General features: G+C 45.5%; 1 protein-coding gene across 3 annotated transcripts in view; it reads left to right on the top strand.

Moving 5' to 3' along the window:
* Window positions 1-23,200, top strand: part of GRHL1 (grainyhead like transcription factor 1) — a 50,235-nt gene that overhangs the window by 9,956 nt on the left and 17,079 nt on the right. For all 3 annotated transcript variants that reach the window (XM_005213061.5, NM_001076450.1, XM_059891527.1), the window contains exons 5-9: window positions 357-433; window positions 1,850-2,006; window positions 2,725-2,836; window positions 3,804-3,898; window positions 22,279-22,437. In XM_005213061.5, the coding sequence (XP_005213118.1) occupies window positions 357-433; window positions 1,850-2,006; window positions 2,725-2,836; window positions 3,804-3,898; window positions 22,279-22,437 (600 nt within the window). The remainder of the gene's footprint in view (window positions 1-356; window positions 434-1,849; window positions 2,007-2,724; window positions 2,837-3,803; window positions 3,899-22,278; window positions 22,438-23,200) is intronic.

Here is a 23,200-nt window from a genome sequence, read left to right as displayed (position 1 = left end):
GAACTTGGTTCAGTGGCGGAGTTGACTCCTAAGGGTCATGAGATCTGGGGTACAGACCCCAGAGTTTGGGCAGAAGTAGGATGTGTGGGAAAGGTGGGAGAAGAGAGAAGGAAGCGCTTTGTGAGACCACCTACATAGATTATCTTAGTTTGATCAAGTGGTGTATAAAATGGACATTTTTTTCTTTCTAATTTTCTCTTTAAATTTTTTGTAGAGTTAAAATTTTTGTCTTAGACGAGTTCTAAAAGAGTGGTGGGTTGCCTTAAGCCACAGACTCTGATGCTGTACCTGACGTCGGTCTTCAGTGAGCCTGATCACCAGTTACATCCTTGTGGCTTATCACATTGGTATTTCAGGTTTTCTTCCCCTCGGATCTCAGTCTGCGGATGCCTGGCATGAATTCAGAGGACTATGTTTTTGACAGTGTTTCTGGGTAATAGTTGTCTTTCAATTTGACTTTTAACTTGCAACTTTTGCAACTTAACTCTTTTTATTAATTTGATCTTGAAAAATCAGAGGTGGCTTTTGGCGGCTTTCAACTCTACCTTCCTGCAGTTAGTGTGGTGACATCTTTGCTGGAGGACCTTTGCTTTGTTTTAGTGCATTCAGTTTTGATCTCTGAACTGTGTTTCTCGTTTCCGTGATTCTTGGTGTTGGTGCTTTTCCTTCCTTTGGTTTCTTTATGTGATGTAGTGGAGTGGAATCTCAGAGAAGACATGAAAGGATTAAATCAGATCTGAGGTCCGTTCTGTTTCCAAAAGTATATGATCCTGTGATAATTTAGGAATAGCATCAAGTGGATAAAGGCTTTTGTATTTTTATTAGTCTCACTAATTATAAGCCAACTGTTTACTGGACTGACAACCTCTTTTATGCATCACAGAATTACATCTCACTCTGCAAATATGAATATTTTCAACATTATATATAAACATCTTCAGGTTTTTTAGGAGTCTAGGAGTTCATTTTGTAATTTCATTTTATGCATTTTTATATGTGCTGTATTTTAAAATAAAAGTTTTATTTAAAAGTCTAGGATTTTACGGGAATCTGTAAGGCACAACTGCATCAAGGTCCAGAAGTCACAAACTCCGGTCCCTTCAGGACCTGAGATGCAGGGGTCAGTAAGCTTTTTCTTTGAAGGATCAGTTAACAAATATTTCAGGCAATGTTGGCCATACGGCCTCTGTTGAAACTGCCCAGCTCTGCCCAGCTCTGGGCTGTCGCACAGAAGCAGTCATAATGCAGAATCAAAGGGCATGGCCACGTTCCAGTAAAACTTTATTTATAAAGATAGGGGTAATGTGCCAACCCCTGGCCTGACAAGGTTATTAAACAACTTTAGGGGGATGTATAGGTGGGGCTAGAAGATAATAGAAATGTAGAGGACCATGGAGTACCATCCGAGGACATTTAAATTATAGGTAAAACAACAAAAAAGTGCTACGCGGCCAAGTCCGTTTTCGTCAGAGGCCTGCCAGCCTCCTGTTCGCAGCCCTTGCTGGGTAAGCACTGGGCTGGCAGCATGTCCTGCGAGATCTCCTTCCAGAGTGCTTGGCACTCATTCGTAGCTTTAGTATCCTTAGCCTCCAGACCTCTAGTTTGTTAACATGGCTTCGTAGGTTTTCTAGAGGCGGTCTGTAGTCCCACATCTGGGAGGCTCTCTGGGCCGCTTGAGGTGATTTGGGGAAGAGCAGCGAATGCTGGGGGTGACTTGACACTGTCCGTTGGGATGTTTCACCTGCGGTGTGCATGCGTCCACCCCGCAGTGTCTCACGTCTGAGCTCAAGCATAGGGGAAGCTTCCAGGGGGGGTGGATTAGAGGTCTGTGACTTTTATTGTATTCTAGGAACAACTTTGAATACACCCTGGAAGCCTCCAAATCGCTCCGACAGAAGCCAGGAGACAGCACCATGACATACCTGAACAAAGGCCAGTTCTACCCCGTCACACTCAAGGAAGTGAGCGGCAGCGAGGCCGTCCACCATCCCATCGGCAAAGTCCGAGTGAGTCCTGCTCTAGGCTGGTTGGAGCTCTTTATTGCCAGGTCCGAGGTGGATCTCAATTAAGATCCCCGTGGTGGAGACTCCGTGCTCCCACTATGGGGAGATTGGGATCCATCCCTGCTCGGGGAACGGGGATCCTGCATGCTGCACGGGGTGGCCAAAAAATTAAATACATTTAAAAAATAATGAAATTGCATTTTCATTTCAAAATAATGAAATTTCTTTTCAAAAAGTTTCAATTTCAAAATAATGAAAATTGTTTAATTAAAAATATATTTATTATTTTAAATGTTTTATTTTGTATTAGGGTATAGCCAAATAAAAATGTTGTGGTGAAAACAAAACAGTGTTGTAGAAGTTTCAGGTGAACAGTGCAGGGACTCAGCCATATGTATATGCATGTATCCATTCTTCCCAAAAACCCCGTCCCATCCAGGCTGACACAACACTGAGCAGAATTCCAGTAGGTCTTCGTTGGTTTTCCATTTTAAATAGAGCAGTGTGTACATGACCTTCCCAAACTCCGCCACTATCTGTCCCCTCTTCCACCCTGGCACCCAGGAGTTCGTTTTCTAAGTCTACGAGTCTCTTTCTGTTTTGTAAGTTCATTTGTATCATAAAATTGCCATCTCAATTCACTGCAAAATCAAAAAACTAGGTTTTCTGAAAGATACTCAGCCCGTAGTGTCTGTATCTGATTAAGGTTCCTCTCTCCCAGAGTGTGATCATGGTGGTTTTTGCTGAGGACAAGAGCAGAGAAGACCAGCTGAGGCACTGGAAGTACTGGCACTCACGGCAGCACACGGCGAAACAAAGGTGTATTGACATAGGTAAGGAGCCCCGGAGCCGCTTCCATTCCCAGAGGCGCTCGCATCCAGATTTTTCTAAATCCAGTTATTTTTGGCAGTGATCAGCTTCCTGCCGAACACATTTGAATTTTTCTGCCAGCCACTGCTCCGTTCCAAACTCTGTCCTTGGCCTCCTGGAATCAGTGCTCTTAACGTTACTTCCTTCATGAGGACAGGTGCCCCGTGCAGAGGCTTCCATGTGACACTGGGGCCCAGAGCTGCGGAGCCTGGCTCACGGAAGAGCGTCTTGCTTTCCAGCCTACAGATGTGTTTTGAGGGATGATGTCTTCTTTAAGTCATTCTGAATTTTTTGGAGATAATTGTAAGGTGGAGGAAAAGAATCAACAAGTAAAAGAAAATACTGCTGTTGTGCAGTAACACAACTAGTCTTCCTGTTGCATGCTGAACTGCATTGCAAGTCTCTTCTGTCTGTAAATACACCCAAAGGTTCATCATCACTTGCATGCAGCAGCAGACCCATGCACGCCGTATTTTGTCAAGTAGCTTAGTGAAAACCCTGTTCTTGACGTGAGTGTGACCTTCATGTGAAAGCACTGTCTAGGTCACAGAACAGCTCTTAATCTTTGAGTTACTTCTTTTCTTTGCCTTTGGTAGTATTCATGTTCTATTTCAGAAGTATAAAAAGAATCGAGTTCCAGTCTTGATTCTCTGGACTAGTTCTGTGGCCTTGGGACAGATATTTAAACTTTTTAGACCTAAATGTCCTAATTTTGACATAACAGGATAAAATTAAATACATCTAAGTTTACCTCTGTGAAAAAGATTTCTGTTATTCTTTTTCTACCTTCTTTGAACTTCTTTCAACCCAAAAAATATTAATTTAAATTATCCAGCAATGATTATATGAAAAGCTGAACCTTACAGTGAACTCTATAATCTCACGTTGGAAACTGGAAATCATGACTTCTGTCTCTCATCCCTCACCCAGCTGACTACAAAGAAAGCTTCAACACCATCAGCAACATTGAGGAGATCGCTTATAATGCCATTTCTTTCACTTGGGACATTAACGATGAAGCAAAGGTAGGTGACCAGCTCTTGGAGGAGCGGGAGGGGCTTAGTGATTTGACAGCTGTTTGTGTTTTTTTTTGGCGCAGTTTTTGTTGTTTTCACTCCTTCACTACGGAGGAGGGAGAACAGGCAGGGCTAGGAAGGCAGGTCACAGCCGTGGTCCTGAGGGGCGCGGAGCAGGACAGCCCCCCTCCTTGGCCTGTCCCTGCGTCCTGTTCCTTAGCCAGCTGGGTCTCACTTTCTCCCTTTTCATTCGTGCACATTTTCTGGAAGCACAGCATCTTCCCAGATGTCCCTCTCCCCTTTTCTGTTCTTTCTTCCTCCCCAAAATACAGTCTTGGTGGACACTCTGTGTCCCGGGTAGCAGGGCCCTGATGGGGCCAGCAGCCACCATCCAGCCTCAGTTTGGACTCCTCAGTCTGGGCATTGCTTTCTCCTTTGTGAAGTGGAGTTAATCCATTTCTGCTCCCTCCTCCAGGCATGTTCTAAGGGTTGTCGGAACAGGACCATGAAGCTGGGGGACCTACAGGTTGTCATCAGAAGGTTCCGTCTCATGTTGATGCCTTGCGAAGGCAACTGTTACTTACGGTTCTTCTTTCTTGGGCTTTGACAAGTGAAGAACTGCCTCCAATTCAGATGGTCATTTGGAAGTTTTAGTACCTTTTAAGAAAAACTAAGTATATTTTAAAGTCACTCCTGCCCTTCCCACAGCCTTCTTTTCTTTTAGTATAAAATACTAGTACTCATTGGAAAAGACCCTGACATTGGGAAAGATTGAAGGCAGGAGGAGAAGGGGACGACAGAGGATGAGATGGTTGGATGGCATCACAAACTCGATGGACGTGAGTTTGAGCAAACTTTGGGAGATGGTGATGGACAGGAAAGCCTAATGTGCTGCAGTCCATGGGGTTGCAAAGTGTTGGATGCAACTGAGCAACTGAACTGAACAGCGTTCCACTATTTCTCTTCGTTGCATTAAAGTTTGGGAGCTCAGGTAACACAGTAGAAACATATGAATATGGGGCAGTTGTTAAAGTAAGATTGATCTTAATATTTGTGGCAGTAGTAGGAATACTTTTCTCTATCAAGGTCCATGTTTGAAGTTATCCTCACCTTCCTGTCCTTTCTCAACTTCTCTTTTATTTATTCAACAAGAATTTTAGCAGTTGCAGAGTAAGACACTATATTAAGTGCTAAATATCGTAGAGTTTAATTTTTCCCGCCTGATTGCTTGTAAAAAATTCTCTGACTGGATTCTTGAGAACAGTTTTAAGTTTGTACTATAATTGCTTTCCTTTCTTATTGTCTAAAGCAAAAGTGCATCTTTAAGAGTGCAAGGTATAGTCAGTGGGGTCCCCCAGTCTGTTAGGAAGCTTAAGTTCTTGTAGTTGCCCCAAGGTTTTCCTGCTGACCATCTCCAGCCTATGCAAAAGTCTGCAGGCTGCTTATCCCAGAGTTTGGAACAAACACCGCAGAGAAGCTAGTAGAAGGAAAAGTGAACTTTCCACTTTGTATAGTTGTTGTTGCAGTTATTCTGAAATGAAATGCCTTAAATAGGGCTCGCTGTGCAAGCAGCCTGTAAGAAGAGTGGGCCCTGTGTCCCTGCCCACCTGCCCCTGGGCGCTTCTGTCCTTGAACCAGGCAAGTCTGTCCTGATCACCATGAGGGGCTGTGGGGAAATTGTGGAGGAGCTGATCAAGCACCCCTAAGTCCTGAACTCACTTTTCTGACTTATCTGTGATCTCGGGTTGGTCCCTTGATTCACCGGCTCAGTTTCCCCCCTGTTCCCCTTGGAGAATGAAAACCTCACGGTGGCCAGCTCTGTTGGGGTGTCATCAGGACTCAACAGGCGCTTGTCGGGTGCGTGGAGACCGTGATGGAAAGGCCTTGCGTGTGGGCAGGGCGGCTTGTTTGTTCCATGTGTCACTCTTCAGGGTGGGAGTAATGAAAGCCCAGCTGACGGGCGGGGATCATGGCTGGTTTCATTCTGAAGGCCTTCAGCATGTTTGCATTAAAGAGAAATAGTGTCGGAGGCGTGTCCCTAAGTAGTCTTAATAGCGTTGTTAATTGATGTAGGTAAATTCAGTTTCATTTCCCCTTCCAGACCCCCACGCGGACTTGATTTTTTTTCAGCCTTTGCCAGCTCCTGGATGGTGCTGGTGTCGTTTCTTAATGAGGCTGCTGCCTTTTGAAGCGGTATCGGGCATCAGTTTCAAGCGTTTGTTGGAATGGAGTCCGTAGATGTTTTGCTTCCCCTGGCCAAGTTGATGTTTTCTGTCTTTACACTTACAGTAATGGATGCCCCAGGGTAACTAGTGTGAACAGATGGACACGCAGAATGCTGTACAGGTGGCTTTTTTTGAATTTCAGTTTCTGAAATCATCCCACTTTCTTGTCTGATTTAGGATGCGTTTGTTGATTCTTAATTCCAGTTCATTCTCCGCCACAAACATAGGGTTTCTTAGAGACATGTGGCATTCCTTTCTTCCCCCACTTAAAAAAAATAAAAGATACCTAACATATATCCTTTTTGCCACACCAGGAGAAGTAAGACCAGAGTTCTAGCCCAGGGTCAACACGAGCGTCTTCTCTGTAGATTGCACTGCTCTTCAGGGGTGATTGTTTTTCGGACTCATCCGGTTTAATCTTGAGCACCTTGACTTAGGTTCTAGTTTGGGGAAAGCCCTGTCTAAGTTAGACTCATCTTCTCCAGTTCCTGTCTATACTCCATTTACCAGCATAAGCATGTACTTGCTATTACCATGGAAATGCAAAGAAATTATGAAACTTACATTTAAAAAAAAGTTTATTAGACTTCAAAGCATCAGGGGAAAAGGAAGTTGCTTGGAAAAGCAGAAATGTCTTAGAAACAAGCCCCCGTGGCAGCCCTGGGCTCTCCCATGTCTAGACCCAGTTCGTTCATTTTTCTGTACTCCACACAAAATTAGGTCTGTTTGGGTAGCCATGCATCTTCTCAAGAGTCAGGAGTACCCAGACAAATTAAAGTTCGTCTGGCATTCACACTTCATTGGGAAATGACTTCATCAGATTTCTTCCTTCCTGATTTATGACTGAGATCATATGCTTGAGGTGATTCTGGTAGGGAGAAGCGGTTCCCTGCAAAACATTAAAACAGGGTGCTCTGGTGGAGTTTAGAATTTGTCAGGTAGGAGGACTCTGGTCCCTGGAGGATTAGGAGATTGTTGCAGGGGTCAGGGGGAGACGTAAAGGAAGGTGGGAGGAAGATAAACACAGACTTGGGCTCTGTAAAGATTTCACCCAAAGCCAGCTGTGCCCCTTGCCCCCAGTTGCAAGAATTCGTAACTTTATCCTCCAAATATCCAGCTACCTGCTGTGCCCATGGCCCAGTGCTCTGTCCTGGCTGAAAACACTGGTGTTGTAGTTCAGGTGTATTGTGGGTTAAATGGGCTTTTGTGGCCTGAGATCCTAAATATAGCATCATGTTTCTAAGGAAATGAAACTTCACCAATGAACTTTGGAGACACAGATAACTTATTGGCTGGGGTTGTCTGTTCTGCACCAGTTTCCGTGTTTCCAGTCAAGTGAGTCGTTCTGGATAGCCTTCACGTCCTGGAACAAGGTTTAATTTTTTGCTTGGACTATAGATCTAAGAGTTTACAAGAGCATTGAGATTTGGATAGTGATATGAAGTAAGGGCCTCTCAAAGCCTGAAGATCTAAAATAAATAGAGGAAAAAAGAAGTTAGGGGGAGAGAATTAACTTGTCTGAACGTCAGTTTTAGGCCCGGCACCATGCTGAGGGGCTTTCCCTGTGTTGGCACCTAGCGGGCAGTACCACCTGCCCAGTACTCAGGAAAAGGCGCTCAGTCCTCCAGGTGGGAAGACGTTTGCTGCTTGTCATCCAGGTGAGATCACCCAAGGAGGCAGGCATCTCCACCTTGAAATGGACAGAAAGTGATCCTGCCAGGGGGAGACATCTAGAAGTGTCAGCCCTAATTACTAATAGCAAGGCATTGTGGGTTCACTAATGCAGATTGCCTTGGCAAGTAGAGCACTTTTGCTACAAGGGAACAGTTTATACTGATTGTTGGATGAGTGGTGTCTGCCTCCAGAGGAGTGGAAATTATAAACCGAAAATCCTCCTGGAAACCAAAATCCTTATGGAATCAAGACACTGGACAGCCAGTTCTGAGGGAGCCTGGCATCCAGCAGAGCCCCGCTCGCAGGAAGGGGTTGTGCTAGTGGGACAGGACATACTTGGTTATAGTTAACTGGACAGTGTAGGAGGTGGGAAGGAAAGCAGGGGCCGCTGCAAACAGAGCTCAGGGTCGCTTTGATCGTCTGTACATGCTCTGAGCTCCTGAGTATGGAGCATACCTTTTAAAGATGTGATGAAACTCCAGGGAGGTGGAATATGTCACATGTTTTTTTCTAGAGGTGACTTCTAAATCCTTACTGCCAGGTGGGTTGGGTGCTGCTGCCAATCACACAATTTCGTCTTCTAAACACTAACAGTGAAGTTTGCCGTCAGACATGCGCTCAGCTCCTAATGGAGTGAGCACCGTCAGAGGAGGAGTAGGTGTGGAGTCTGGATTCTGCCTTCGTGGCTTAAAACCACCTGAAGACTCGGAAGAGTCCATCCTGTGGGCCGTGCTTCCTGTTGTCTTCATCGGACCCGCAGGAGGAGGCACTCGGAGTCAGGTGGGAGGAAGGCTCTTGCGGTGGATGGAGCTGCGCCTTCCTCTCCTCGTGGCAGGATCTCATCTCTGGGAGTGGGTGGTCAGAGCCCGTTTCAACACGCCATTTGTCTCTTCCTGGTTCAGTTCCCTTGCCTGGTTCACCTTCAGGGCAGGGCCAGGGCCCGCAGAGAAGAGACAGGACCAGATCAGAGCATCCTCTCCCTCGTGGGAGAGAGAGCGCTGTGTGCTTTGAATTCTAACGTGCCAGCTCTCAGGAGAAACGCCAAGGCCTTCTGCTGGGTTGTCCTTCTGAGCCAAATGTGTTCTGTGTCACCGAGAGGCTCATGTTACAAAGTAAAGAGGATTGGAATAGAACACAGAGCCCACCAGGAGCACGAGAGCCTGGGTTGGGCTGGAGCATGGCGGTCTTTCCCTTTGTTCCCTGTCTCAGCAGAGGGCTACATCATTCCTGCCGCAGGATGACAGAGGGGTGGACCCGTGCTGGTGACTTGAACTTAAGGCTTTCTGTGTGTGCTTGTGAGATGCAGGTTTATGAGTATAATAACAGTTTGTTGTTTCATCTAAGCATAATATTTGGAATTCATCATGAGAATAGTCTTTAGTTTGTTTGGACTGAGCCTACTGCTTGCATTTAGAGGGATTCCATCCTGGTGAAGCACCCAGCAAGCACCCCAGTAAAAGAAGGTGTTGCCACCCTGGTTGCATTAAGCATGGGGCAGGTTTGGTTTGTTTCTCAACTTTAAATTTCCAGTGTGAATGGGAGGGAGGCGGGAGAGGTGAGTCAGACATCTTACTTGCGATTGCAATTAAGTGTAGGCGTGAAATTTCAAACAAAAGTGTATCTTCCCTGGCCTAAATACTGGAGGAAGCCAGGAAGCATTGTTACTTTTAAAATGAACGTTCGAGACTTTCAGAGTCCAGCCAAACGCGGGCTGGACTCTCCAAGCGTCCTGTCCTTAGACCCTAGAGAACTCAAGGGAACCCGGGAGCTTCTGAGCTGACCCTCTTTCTACTCCATGCAGTTGGAAAGTATGTGTTTATTAAAGTGAAAGGTAAAAAATGTTGGTGCCAGAAAGTCACTCTCCTCTACAGGGAATGAATAGTCTTTGAGCTGTGGTTTGATCAGAACTGAAAGTGATGAGAAATTTTTCTGGAATGGAAATGTGTGGGGTATGCCTTTCATTAGCTGATACGGGATGAATTCTTGACTTTGCAGTTGGAAAGCTGACCCTGAAGAGACCGCCCTGGGTCTGACTACGAGGGAGGTTTCTGTTTTTAGAGCGAGGGTTGTTGTGCTTGGGCTGGAAACATTTCACGTGTTACCCTAGTGTCTGGGCAGGAGGTCGGCCCCGTGGTGAGACTGAATGCGCCAATTCCCGGTGGGCCTCCCGAACCTGCAGGTCGCAAAAGCGCACGTTCATCGCTGCACACGCCTGCGGGCGAGGCCAGGCCGTGATGGTTTTGGTTGGACGAGGGAGACACTTGGCAGCTGAAGAAAGCCTCGGTTTGGTAGTGAAGCCTGCATCTTGTGAAACGGGTTTGAGGCACTATGTCAGCCACTATGAAAAGTGCTGTCACTTGAACTTGTTTTTCAGTCTCTCTGGAGCAGGGCGGGTCAGAGTTTCCCCCTCCCTCCGCCCTGCCGCGGTCTAGTGAGCTCGTCTCTCAAGCTTTATTCTCTGACGCTTTGTCACCTTAACCCGCCTGCTCCTGGGTCCTTCCTGGAAATTCCATCTTGAGTGGTTTTCTGAGTCTGTCATTTCAGCCAGAGAGGGTTGACTCTGCCCGGACGTTATTAGTCATAACTGAATTTACCTGGAATAGAGATCTGGGGACAGTGTAGGACTTGGGAGTTAAGATTTTCTTTCTTTTTTTTTTTTTTTTTTAACAAGGCAGGTCTTCTTCATGTGAGACTCCAAATCTGGTAGTAAAAATAAGTGGACTCTATATTAATTACCCAGTTAGGCACTTTTTCTTTCGCTTTTTTTAAAAAAAAGTTCCAGTGTCTAATTTGAAATTTTGACTGGAAGTCAGTTTGCTGGCCAAGCCTGCCCTTGTGACCATCTGCTCCCGGTCCTATACTCTGTACTAGAGATGCTGGTGTGTCCGTGTTTACCTTGCTTCACACCTGCATCCAGATCTTCACATTTCAAACAACCATTCTGTTTATTTGGGACAACAGGAGCCAAGCCTCTGTATCTGCCAAGTGTCCTTAGGTTCACCAGGCCCTGCTTGTAGGACGTGACAGAGGGAAGACGGTGCCTCCAGGAAGTTTTTCTCTCTCCTTCTCTTTCTTTGTCTTTGGGACTTCTCCCGGCTCTCTGCAATCTATTGCAGAGACCAAAGCTGACGTGTGGGCGGCGTGGGAAGGCAGCGCTGTGGCTGCAGTTGGGGCGATGACTAGACCCTTATGTTGTCTTTGGGGAGATGCCCCACGTTGCTGGCAGAAGATTGCAAGTCAGTGCTTTGCTCTCTCCACACCCCTCCCCTTGCCACCCAGCCTTCCTGTTCTTTCTGTCCTCTCCTGATGGCCCTCTGATCGTCTAAGAAGGAACACACTCACACACTGGTCGCATGTTTGAAGGCTCTTGTTTCATGCCGATGTTAATTCTGTAGTGGGACTTTTTACTCCCCGCATGTCATCAGAAGAGTGGGGAGGTGTGACTTTCCTGGGATTAGCCGATGAATCAGTGGTGGAGCTGGACTCTGCGTCTCCGCCTCTGACTCAGCCTCTGATACCTTCTGGGGTGTAATTAATTAATTAGGCCTGTGCATCGGGAGTAAGCAGGGGAGCAGCTAGGCTCCTGCAGAACTAAGATAATCAGAGTTTGTTTGGTTTGGGTCTCCCCCCCCCCACAGTTGTGGGAGAGGGAATGTTGAAGATTAAGTGTCTGCTGTAGAATACTCAATAGGTGTTCCTGTCTGATTAGACTTGGACCTTGATTCCTTCCTTTAAACTGTTTCTTACTCCATTGGTTTCGGCTGGCGTAACTTCCCTATACGCATATTGGAAAAATGGGGAATTTGTTATCTTGAAGTAGTGGTATTAGATTTGGGGTAAGAATAAACCTGTACTGTTGATCTCACATTGTAATTTAATTTGTCAGGAGGTTTCTAACTAAGAAAAGCGACTTAGAAATATTTTCAAGTGATTTTTTTTTGGACTGATATGGAAAGGAGTTAAATGAAAGCTTGTTCTAGGATTCCTACTTTCAACTTAACAGACCAGTTACATCCCAGGAATGAGATTATGAATATGATCTCTTTGACTAAGTTGAATTTAATACTAGAATGAGTTGAATTTAATACTAGAATGAGTTAAAGCAGTAATGACTCCCAGAGGCAGCTGGGACAATACCCACGAGGGCTGCCACTGCCTAACGGGGCCGAGGCACAACTAAGTCTCTGAGTACAGGAAATCACCTAGAAATTGGGCGTAGAAGCCCTGTTTGATTTGGAATATAGGAACCCTTGATTTCATGCCTCCTGATCAAAGAAGAACCTTCTGCTTGCAGCCCCTTGAGGGTCACTCTTTCCCCTGTTTCCTGCTGCAACACACAGTTTTTCCATCGGGAACTTCTTCGGGCTTTCTGTGTTCATTGTATCACTGTGATTTCAAGAGCACAGATGTGTGCAGAAGGCGTGGGTCCTGGCTCTGGCTTTGTCATCTGTGTCCCGTGTGCCTGACTCTTCAGAGCCTGAGCCACAACTGGACTCTGTGTCTCTCTCGCGTTAAGGTGCTGAGTAGCCAGCTTCTGAGCCAGGTGATGCTCACGTTCAAGGTAGACGTTTCTGGGGAGCGCAACAAGGAGAAGTGCATTCTTGGGATATAAAACATTTTATGGTTATCAGCTTTCTGAAGCATCTTCCATAGTTAAATCAGCCCATTTTTCTTTTTTTCTTTTCCTTCTTCTATTAGATCGCTTTTCTTTTCTTGTGTTTATTTACCAGGCAGTTAGAACTCCATCGAACTGTCTGAATGTGCACTTAATTCACAGTGACCCACATGGAATTCTGATCAGGCATGCTTTCAGCCGTGCAGGCTGATGCTTTTCCAAAATTCTTGTCGTGTACAGTCTTATTTCAAAGATGAAAGCACCATTCTCCCTTGACAAATTGTTTCTGTCATTATCGATCCCTTTAACTCATTTCTAATAGCCTTCCAGGAAATTCTATGCAAGGCAGTTAATCTGTTGCTACTGTGTGGACGGTATATTCCATTCATTCAGCACATTATTCATTGTGCTTTTCTCTCTAGGATCACTCTGAGGGAGTGAAAAGCAGTACAAGCAGAAAGCCTGTCCTCAAAAGAGGGGACACTTTCTATGTGATGTACAGGTCATAAGTGAGGTTTAAAGAGTGCTCCCAGGGTTTCCAGGTTAAGGGGGTCCCTTCAGCTAAGGGAGGCGAAGGCTTTATAGAAGAGACGGCACCGGCTCTGTGCTTTGAGAGATGGCGGCTGCGGAGTGTTTTTGCAAAGGCCGTCTGATGGGACCTTTCTTCTCCCTTATTCCTGCCCCAAGAGTAGCTCCTGTGAATTTCAGAGGCACCTGCAGGAGCTCAGTCTGCAGAGGTACTCTGGTGTATTGTAGCATGGGAAACAGCACCAGGACTTAGCTGCTACGATGCTCGAATCTTGTAAGAAAGTCGTAGACATTACCACACTGTCAGTATGACATGAAGCTACATGTGAAGGGATAACATGCCTAATTATCACATCCCACTGTTAGGTACCTGCAGTTGCTGTGAAGGAAAGATGTCACTGTACATAATACTTTAAAGTGTAAAAGTAAATCAGTACAGTAGACAGTCACCTCATGGCTCACTCTGTGGGTTTACCTCTGCCCTAGAACTTTCCATATCTGTCCCTTTCTCTGTGTCAGTGAGCCTCGAAACTCCATAATCTTTTTCCAGATTGAGGGGTATATGTAGTCAGTTGTTCATTTTACAGTTATCTATATCTGGTGTGTATGGTAAACTGCTTGATGTCCTGGATTCTAAAGATGACCTCAGTGTTCACATGTGCTTGGAAAAAAGATGTGAAGTGAATAACCTGTGAACTTGGGCAGCAAGTTACCTAACCTCGAAAAAGTCTCATCTGTGCACTGGGGGCAGAAGAGAGCCAGTTTCAGATATTGTTTTGAGGGCCAAAGAGTCAGGTACATTGTCAGAGTACAGCAAATGTAACTCACATATCATAGCAGCATGTAGTTTTGTTTGGCTGGACTTTAGGAATCTGGGGGTCATCCATTCAGTGAATGTTTTTTTTTCTTATTGGCCAGGCACTGCCAGGGTGCTTTGGGAGTGTAAAGCTGAGTGGAACATGGCCCAGTTCTCTGGAAATTCAGAATTTAGTGAAGGTTTCTACTCTAGTATGTGCAGTCATAGAAGTAAACACAAAAGAGTAGAAGTTACCTTAGAATAGGAAGATGAGAGAAGGTTCCCTTAGGCGATGCTTGTGATAGTATATTCAAAAGCAGAGACAATACTTTACCAACAAAGGTCCGTCTGGTCAAGGCTATGGTTTTTCCTGTGGTCATGTATGGATGTGAGAGTTGGACTGTGAAGAAGGCTGAGCGCTGAAGAATTGATGCTTTTGAACTGTGGTGTTGGAGAAGACTCTTGAGAGTCCCTTGGACTGCAAGGAGATCCAACCAGTCCATTCTGAAGGAGATCAGCCCTGGGATTTCTTTGGAAGGAATGATGCCAAAGCTGAAACTCCAGTACTTTGGCCACCTCATGCGAAGAGTTGACTCATTGGAAAAGACTCTGATGCTGGGAGGGATTGGGGGCAGGAGGAGAAGAGGACGACAGAGGATGAGATGGTTGGATGGCATCACTGACTCGATGGACATGAGTCTGAGTGAACTCCGGGAGTTGGTGATGGACAGGGAGGCCTGGCGTGCTGTGATTCATGGGGTCGCAAAGAGTCGGACACGACTGAGCGACTGAACTGAACTGAACTGAACTGAGTGAGTCCTAAAGAACAGTTAAGAATGAGCCAAGTGTTCAGAGCCCAGAATGAGCCTGTGATATGAGTGAGTACAGAGCTCAAATCTGACACCCAAGACGAGTGAGAGGTGGGGTGAGGAGGTGAGTCCAGACTCTGAAGGCCCCGTCCTGCCCAAGTGAAGACCTTGGACGTCACCCTGTAAGCAAGCTGTCTCAAACCCTTGGGGGTCTATGGACCAAGGAGATCAGGGTTGGAGTTTCTTTGCGTTTTCAATTCAGTGATAAGACTTTTTAAATTCACAGATATACTCTGGTGGCCAGCTGCTGCCAGGAGGTTTCATCGCTAGTGTTTGTGCTTAGGTATTAAGTTAGAGCCAGACACAGGCCAGGTGAGTTCCTGGGGGTGCTATGTGGTCAAACATTATGCATTCAGCTGTTTGAATAGAGCAGTAATTTCTCAGACTAGGATTGGATATGTTCTTAGGGGGCAAGGAACTTTTTTTTCCTCTTTCAAAAAGGATGCATGTGTTATTCACATTTGAGAAACATGCTGTAGGTGGTAAGAAACACAGCTGGACAGGTGGGTTGCATCACAGGCAGCTTTTGACTGCCGAGGAATTTAGTCTGTCACATAGGCAGAGGTGAGTGATTGAACGCCGTTGAGTAAGAATAAATGATTAAGGTTCTGTAGTGATCCCGGTGTTTGGTGGTTGCCTAATGTCAAGGAAGCAGGCTCTCTCTTTTCATTTCCTGATTTGTGGCCATTTTATTGTTTAGACAGTCCTCTCCTAGGGGTTGGAAGAAAGGTGGGTTAATTTATGTAAATTTATATTAGCTTTTTTTTTTTTTTTTTTTGGTTGTGTGCTTTTGTCTGTTCTGGGGGCAGGACACTGTTATGTGTATTTAAAGTTTTGTTAGGATTTGAAACTTGTTAAATTAAGATTTGGAGCTAATAGGTGGATTTTTTATCTACCTATGGTTTTTCTGTCTCTCATTAACAGTTTTTAATTCAGCACCAGTTAGGAGAAATGCAAAAAATATACTAAACACCGGGAAAAAAATTTTTTTTAATGGATCACACATAATCCCTGCCATCAAGGGGCTTAGAGCAGCGGTCCCCGGCCTCTTTGGCACCAGGGGCCGGTTCTGCGGAAGACAGGTTTTCCACGGACAGGGTGGGGAGGACGGTTTTGGGATGATTCAGGCACATGAGACTTACTGTGCACATTCTCTCTATTGAGATTATATCAGCTCCATCTCAGATCGTTGAACAGTAGGGGACCCTTGGCTTGCAGCACTCACAGGGTGACGCAGTGACCAGGGATTCGGTAGAGGTGGCATGTTCGGTGCTCTTGTTCTTTCCTTTCCCTGACCTCAGTGATGGGTGCAGAGGCCCTTGGCCTGAAAAAGGCCACAGGAGTCTGGGGAGGCTACTCAACTACCACGTGATAGATACTAAAATGGAGCTGCGATTCTCTGGGGGTGGCTAGGGAAACGCATCTCAGAGAAGTCCTTTCAGTTGTTACTAGGTCTTTAGTCATAAGAGAGATGCCAGTAGAGAATGAAATAAAGGTTATCATAAATTGGGTGAGTGAAAGTCGCTCAATCATGTCCGACTCTTTTCGACCCCATGGACTATACAGTCCGTGGAATTCTCCAGGCCAGAATACTAGAGTGGGTAGCTTTTCCCTTCTCCAGGGTATCTTACCAACCCAGGGATCGAACCCAGGTCTCCTGTATTGCAGGCAGCTTCTTTACCAGCTGAGCCACAAAAATAAGGACCCCTGCAAAGTGTGTATAAAAAGTCTGGTGAAGGAGGTGCGGTACTCGAATAGTGTTTTGTTTTTTAGAGCTGGCATAGGAGGGCTTGGGAACTCAGGTCCGTTCCTTCAGGCTCTTTCTCTAAGCTCTTCAGTTGTCCCCGTCACCGAGGTGATGTCACGTGGCTCCTCAACTCTCACCTCTCACTTAGGAGCGTTGCTTTGATACTTTATCATAATGTAAAAATTGGAGCCCTTAAAATGAAAAGTTTATTCCTTAAAAAAAAAGTTTAATTAAGAAAACTTGATCCAAACTGTCATAAGGGTGGTTCAGAATGTTCTCAGTGAATCTAAAGGTTCACATTTTGAAATTTTTCTTTCCTTTCATTGAGAAAACCATACTATGAAAGTCAGAGGACATGATTTTCACCAGTGTAGCAGCAAGGTCATTGTCATACAATAACGTGTAAAATTTCACCTAAATCAGTGGGGAAAAAAATTAAAACTGTATTATCTGGCTCTCAGTTTCTTTCCTTGTATGTGAAGAATAGGGAGTGAGTATGACTGTTGTGGTAGATTTTTGATAAGAAACAGCCTTTTTGTTTATGAAAATTAACCTAATATAATATATTTAAGTTAATTGGTCTCATCACTCAGCTTTTGACTAAACTGCTTATAATTTTTGTAACTGTCACGTTATGAATTCTACTTACTTTGTTAGTGCTTTCTTTCTGTGAATTAGGTAGATGAACAATATTTCTAGAACTTCTCCCTGCAGATGAAATTCACTTGTTTAAGCTCACACATCTGACTACTCCCTTTAGACTAGAGAGTAAGTTTTCTGGAATTATGTCTTGGTTGGTGGTATAGATGACGAAGCCCCTGAAGAGCAGGCAAGTTGGGAATTTATAGAATCTGTTCTTAGCCACGTTCTCTCCACCTGCTGGAACGTGAGCTGCTTCTGAGCACACTGGTTCCCTCTGTCTTCCTCCTCTCTTTCTTTCCATGAGGGGTGGTCATGGGCATGGCAGCTGGCTGGAGACCTGTCTTGCGTGGCTGCCGTAATGCTTCCTGGGAAAGTCATCATAAACTAGCTCAGGGTCTGGTTGCTTGTTGGTTCTGTGCTTGTCAACATTTGGAGTGAAAAAAAACCTATACAAGTTACTTCTTCGATAATGCAATTCTTTATTCTCTTGTTTTCATTTTCAAACTGAGTTTTGAGGACAAGATTAAATCTTTTGAAAAATTCTAAGTACATGAAAACAAAATTAGATTTTTTGAAAAGTTCTAAGTTCGTGAATTCTCAGCCAGTAATGAGGAACTGTCTTAGAAAAATGGGCTGGACATTGAAAGAGGAATCTTGCCAAGCATCTTCCACCTGTTTAGCAGGGTTTTGTGTGTGTGTGTGTGTGTGTGTGTGTGTGTGTGTGATGGAGGGGAGGGTTAGGGTTTTTTTTTTTCTCTAGTGATTTTGGATGGGGACATTGATTCCTCATCTTTTGAGATTTATGTTCCAATTATTTGAATAAAATTTAACTTTTCCTCCAAATCAGTGGTAAAGAAATACGAAAATAGAGAAAGCGTCATTATTTGAGTTCTTAAAGATCTTTATGTCATTCTGAAGAAGGAAGATTGTGCATTATTCAGCCTACTCTCAGATTCCAGACATAAGACTTTTTAAAGTGTGTGTGTATCTGTGTGTGTCTGTGTGCATGCACACATACTTGTATTTTATAGAGGAGGGATTGGATGTGTAATAGTTCATTTTTCTATCTCTTTCCCACCTTCTTTAGCGGATATTGGAGTTTTTCTGTAATCTCATTATAGAAAGTATTTCTCTACACAGTGAGAATGGTCTGAACGTTCTCTTATCCAGACGTGGGTGACTTGGCCTGTTGTCCAAGGGCAAGTCAAGGCCAAGCCGCCAGGTAGAACCAGCCCCTGGGTTGACGCGGGTGAGGAACAGAACACCCCCGTCTTGTTGCCGCCCTGGGACCCGGGGCAGAGCTGGGTCTTGTGTTGTACATTTGCCGTCTCCCTGTCATGGGTGCCACTGATAAAAGTCTGTCACCTTCCTAAATAAAGATTCCCGGACACCGCGCTTCTCCTTCAGGACTTGGTGGAGTCCCCTCTGCGAGCCTGGGCTGCGTTGATAGAGGTGGGGGTCCACGGGAGAGGTCACACTGGTGAGACGTCCCCAGCGCCTGCCTTCTCAGGGGGCCACTTGTGTGGAAAGTGGAAACGCTGAGTCACAAAAAGGGCCTGACACTTCCTCACTGTTCCCACGTCGTGGCGATGTGAAGGTCAGTTACGTCCCAGCGGCTTGGAGACTGCCCCTCAGGCTCTGGCCATCCAGCGGGCTGTTCATGTGAGTAGTTTTTTCAAGATACCACCACCCTTCTCTGCTCACGTGTTGTTTGTGGTGGCGGCTTTCGCACCATCACTGCAGAGCTGGGTGGTTGCATTTGGCCCATGAAGGCGAAACTCTTATTACACCCTCTGCAGAAAAAGTTAGCCCACTCCTGGTTTAGAAGAATACTTGAGAACTCCTTCATGCATCTCAGTTGTGTTTATTCACTTCTCTCTCTACATTTTCTTTCTCTTGTTAAAAACCTGCGTGCCGAGCATGTGCTGTGTCCCAGCCCCAGGAGCAGACAGGCTGGTCTCTGTCCTCCTTGGGGACGACCAGCAGTCAGCCTGACACCCCCATCCAGACACACAGCTCATCCCCACGCCATCAGCCCCTGTGAAAACCAAAAGTCACGCGAGGAATAAACTTAAGAAGTACAGTCTGACAGACACTCTTCTCTGGTCTGTTTGTCTTCTAAACTAGGAATTCTTGAGGATTTGCATGACCTTCTTGAATAGTAAGGTTGAGCAGATGCTTTAATCATTATCTTTCCATTGATTAAATGAATATTATTATTTGATAGGACTGTATCTCTGTAAAAAAATTTTTTTAATATAAAAATGCCTGATGGGATGCATATAAACACATGTAAGCACGTCTGAACTTCTTAAAGAAAGGAAATCATACATTGCAACTTGTTTTACTAACCTCAGAGTTTTGGATCCAAAGGAGCTCTTTTATGGCTCAAAGTGTGTAAGTTTGTAAACAGTAATTACTTGACAGCAGTGGTTTTGACTTGGCCAATCACAAGAATGACCAGAGGGGACCTGAAGCTGTCCTCAAGCCCAGAACCCACCCCGAGCCAGTAGGAGCAGGAGCAGCAGGGGCGGCCGCACGGTCTCCAGTACAGGCTGACGGCCCGGACTTCCAGGCGAGTCAGGGTGATCAGCGCTCACACTTCCAGGCAGGCTGATATTCTGGCCACACTTTGAGAACCACTGTTGCACAAGATTCTGAATTTTATACAAGTAGTTAGTATGATTGCTTTAAGTGGCAGCCTTACATGGTGCTCTTTTAAGAGTATGATACGTAAAAGTTGATTGATCAACATACTACACAAAACTGTTGTTACTAGACTTGCAGAGTAGGAATGTAGGGTTCATCGTCTTTCAGTGTAAATACCAACCTGGCACTGCAGTTACAAGTCACTTGGGGTGGTCTCAACAACCCTGCGCTTGACCAGTGGACCCTGGCCCACGTCACAGCACAGTTAGTGACGGAGCTGGGACCGAAACTGGATGCTTTGATTTTCAGACCAAAGCCTTTCCTGTTGACCACATTACTGCTTGCTAGGACGCACGTACGGCCTCTTGCCCCCTTGTCAGCCTTTGGTTGAGGCTTAGACACGGCATGCGTGTCCCCCTCAGGGCTGTTGTGTCCCCCTCAGGGCCAGTGTGTCCCCCTCAGTGCTGGCTGTCCCTGTGACTGTCCGGCGTGTTCCCGAGCCACCCTTGTCTTTCTCCTGCGGGCCTTTAGCCCACTGACTCTGAACTTTGTGTTCCTGGACCAGACACTGCACATGCGGTTCACCTCTTATTGGTATGTCTGCGTGTCTGTCGAGACAAGGTAGCATTTTTTAATGCTGAGTTAGGGATGCTGTCCACTGTCTCTGATCCCATGTAGAAAACTGTCAGGTTTGGAAAGAGTTGGTGTTAAAAGAGAAGAGCGTATGCAAGAAACTTATCTCAAGTGGTCGTGAACGGCAGGGAGAGTGGTGTCTCTCTGAAGGCTCCGTGTTTATACTGACCCTGGGATTTGGCGCCTGCTTACTTCTGCTCTGAATAGAAACTTGATGCTGGGAAGCCAGGGGAGGTTAGGTTTTAGGTTGGATTACCGTGAAATCCTCTTGTAAAGGGAATATCACTTTGGAGCAAAGACTTCCTGGAATTGTGGAGGGTAAAGTGCAGTTTTCCCAGGCAGCTGTTTTTGAGTTAGGAATTGAGCCTTGCGGCCTAGAGTGATAAGAGAAAAGCTTAGATTTTCTACCAAGTTGTAAAATAAAAAATGTGACCGTTCGGTTACTGTATGTGCTCTGTTGTTTGCATGAACTGTTGTCTTTCTGTCTGCAATTCTGTTTGTCCTTCTTTCATCTATTCCATAGACTAACTTTTTAAGTTGGACTTACAGAATGTATATGAAATGTTTTTTAAAAAAAAAAACATATGAAAAGGTATAAAGTCAAAGCCTTGAGTTTGTGTAGATCTGAAATTCATATGTGCTACTTTTGCCTGTGTATCTAGACGTATGTATTTAAAAACTTAGAGCCATTTGCTCATATGCTGAAGATTAGGTAAACGGAAAGAAAAAAGATAGGCAAGGTAAGGCAGTACTAGATCAGAAACTGTGCCAAGTATTAAGAAAAGTGCCAACAGCTCTTGGAACTCTGCTTGATGTTCTGTGGCAGACCGGATGGGAAGGGGCTTGAGGGAGAGTGGACACATGCATACGTGTGGCTCAGTCCCTTCACTGTCCACCTGCAACTCACAACATTGTTAATCAGCTAGACCCAGCATAAAATAAAAGGTTTCCATTTTAAAAGGTGCCAAATGGAGAAAATGGACCTAGCCTACTGAGTATTTACTATCTAGTTTGGGGCTTCCCTGATAGCTCAGTTGGTCAAGAATCTGCCTCCAATGTGGGATACCCCCGTTCGATTCCTAGGTTGGGAAGATCCCCTGGAGAAGGGAAAGGCTACCCACTCCAGTATTCTGGCCTGGAGAATTCCAGGGACTATATGGCCCGGGGTTGCAAAGAGTCGGACACGACTGAGCGACTTTGGCTCACTCACTAATAGTGCACCACTGTGGTAGGTCTGTGTTTAGTTGTTAGGGCTGCTGGGTTGTCACCTCATGGACTGGCCAGAATCTAGAATAAGGGTCTGGGGCCTTCGAAATGTGCCAGGCTGTTTAACAAACTGTAGTTCCAGTAATACCCACCATGTGGTGCTTATGCATCAGAAATAAATTCTAAAATAAAGCATTGACTGGGAGCTCAAACACCAGTGGACCAGGTGTGGGGAGGTTAGAATCCAGACTCACAGGTACGGGGGCCGGGGGCGGGCGGTGCGCCCTGAGCATGTTCATGCTTGTGTACAGGATTAACCTGAGTCTCTCTAAGTGACAGCCTTCAGTGCCACTTCAACCATGTGACTCACTGAGTTCATAAACTCCAGGATGGTGGAACATAGGTTTTACAGGTTATCCTAGGAGACGGTATAGACACAAATGCAGGCAGAATCCCCAAAGAGTTTGCAGCAGGCTCTCAAACAGCTGCAAAGAGCACCTGTGCCCCTTGGAACTTTTAAAGATGACATCAAGAAAGACAACCAGCCTCATCCACCTTCCGATTATAAAATAAGTGTTCTGGGAGGAGAATTGACAGGGGACAGAGCTGTCATTCCTATGGCCCAAAGTGGTTTTAAATTAACCCCTTATTACCTCTTAAAAAAAAATCTTCTTTTAAATGAGAAGACAAGCTCTCGTTTCAAACATAATCTGAATCATTTCCATGGTGTTAGTATTTTTACCAGCTGTGCAATGGGTTACTGTCAGTGCCTGTTGCTTACAGGATCTTTTTCTTCCGTTTGCAGGTTTTCATCTCTGTGAACTGCTTGAGCACAGACTTCTCTTCTCAGAAGGGTGTGAAGGGGTTGCCTCTGAACATCCAGATTGACACCTACAGCTATAACAACCGCAGCAACAAGCCTGTGCATCGGGCATACTGCCAGATAAAGGTCTTCTGTGACAAGGTAAGGCCATCGACTGGATGTGGACACTTAGAATCCACCCTTCCTCATAGGAAAAGACCAGGGCCTTTCTTATACTTAAGTCCAGTAAGGATGTACTTTGAACTGTGGTGTTAGAGAAGTGGTGATGCTTTTGAACTGTGGTGTTGGAGAAGACTCTTGAGAGTCCCTGGATTGCAAGGAGATCCAATCAGTCTATCCTAAAGGAAATCAGTGCTGAATATTCATTGGAAGGGCTGATGCTGATGCTGAAACTCTAGTACTTTGGCCACCTGATGGGAAGAACTGACTCATTGGAAAAGACCCTGAAGCTGGGAAAGATTGAAGGCAGGAGGAGAAGGAGACAACAGAAGATGAGATGGTTGGATATCATCACCGACTCAATGGACATGAGTTTGAGCAAGCTCCGGGAGTTAGTGATGGATAGGGAAGCCTGGCGTGCTGCAATCCATGGGGTTGCAAGGAGTCAGACACTACTGAGCAACTAACAGAACTGAAGCAGATATTGCTGATCACATAATATAGCTGATCTTAAATTAGCAGTTCATGTTTTAGCCATGCAAAACCACATTACACAGGGGAGAAAACTACTATCCTTTTGACTGAAAAACCAGAAGGGTCGATAAGCACGTTCTTTCGGGCGTGCCTGATAGGGTGGGACGCAGGGACAGTGCGCCCAGTCCTGGGTGTGCCCTCAGCTCGCAGGGACCTGTGGGCAGTGGCCTGGAGTTGGAGCTCTTTCTGAGCTCTGTGTCCGCGGACTCCC

Source organism: Bos taurus, chromosome 11 (genome assembly GCF_002263795.3).
Source record: "Bos taurus isolate L1 Dominette 01449 registration number 42190680 breed Hereford chromosome 11, ARS-UCD2.0, whole genome shotgun sequence".
Lineage (NCBI taxonomy): Eukaryota > Metazoa > Chordata > Mammalia > Artiodactyla > Bovidae > Bos > Bos taurus.
Note: the sequence above shows the minus strand (reverse complement) of the source record. Positions and strands in the feature narration are given on the sequence as shown.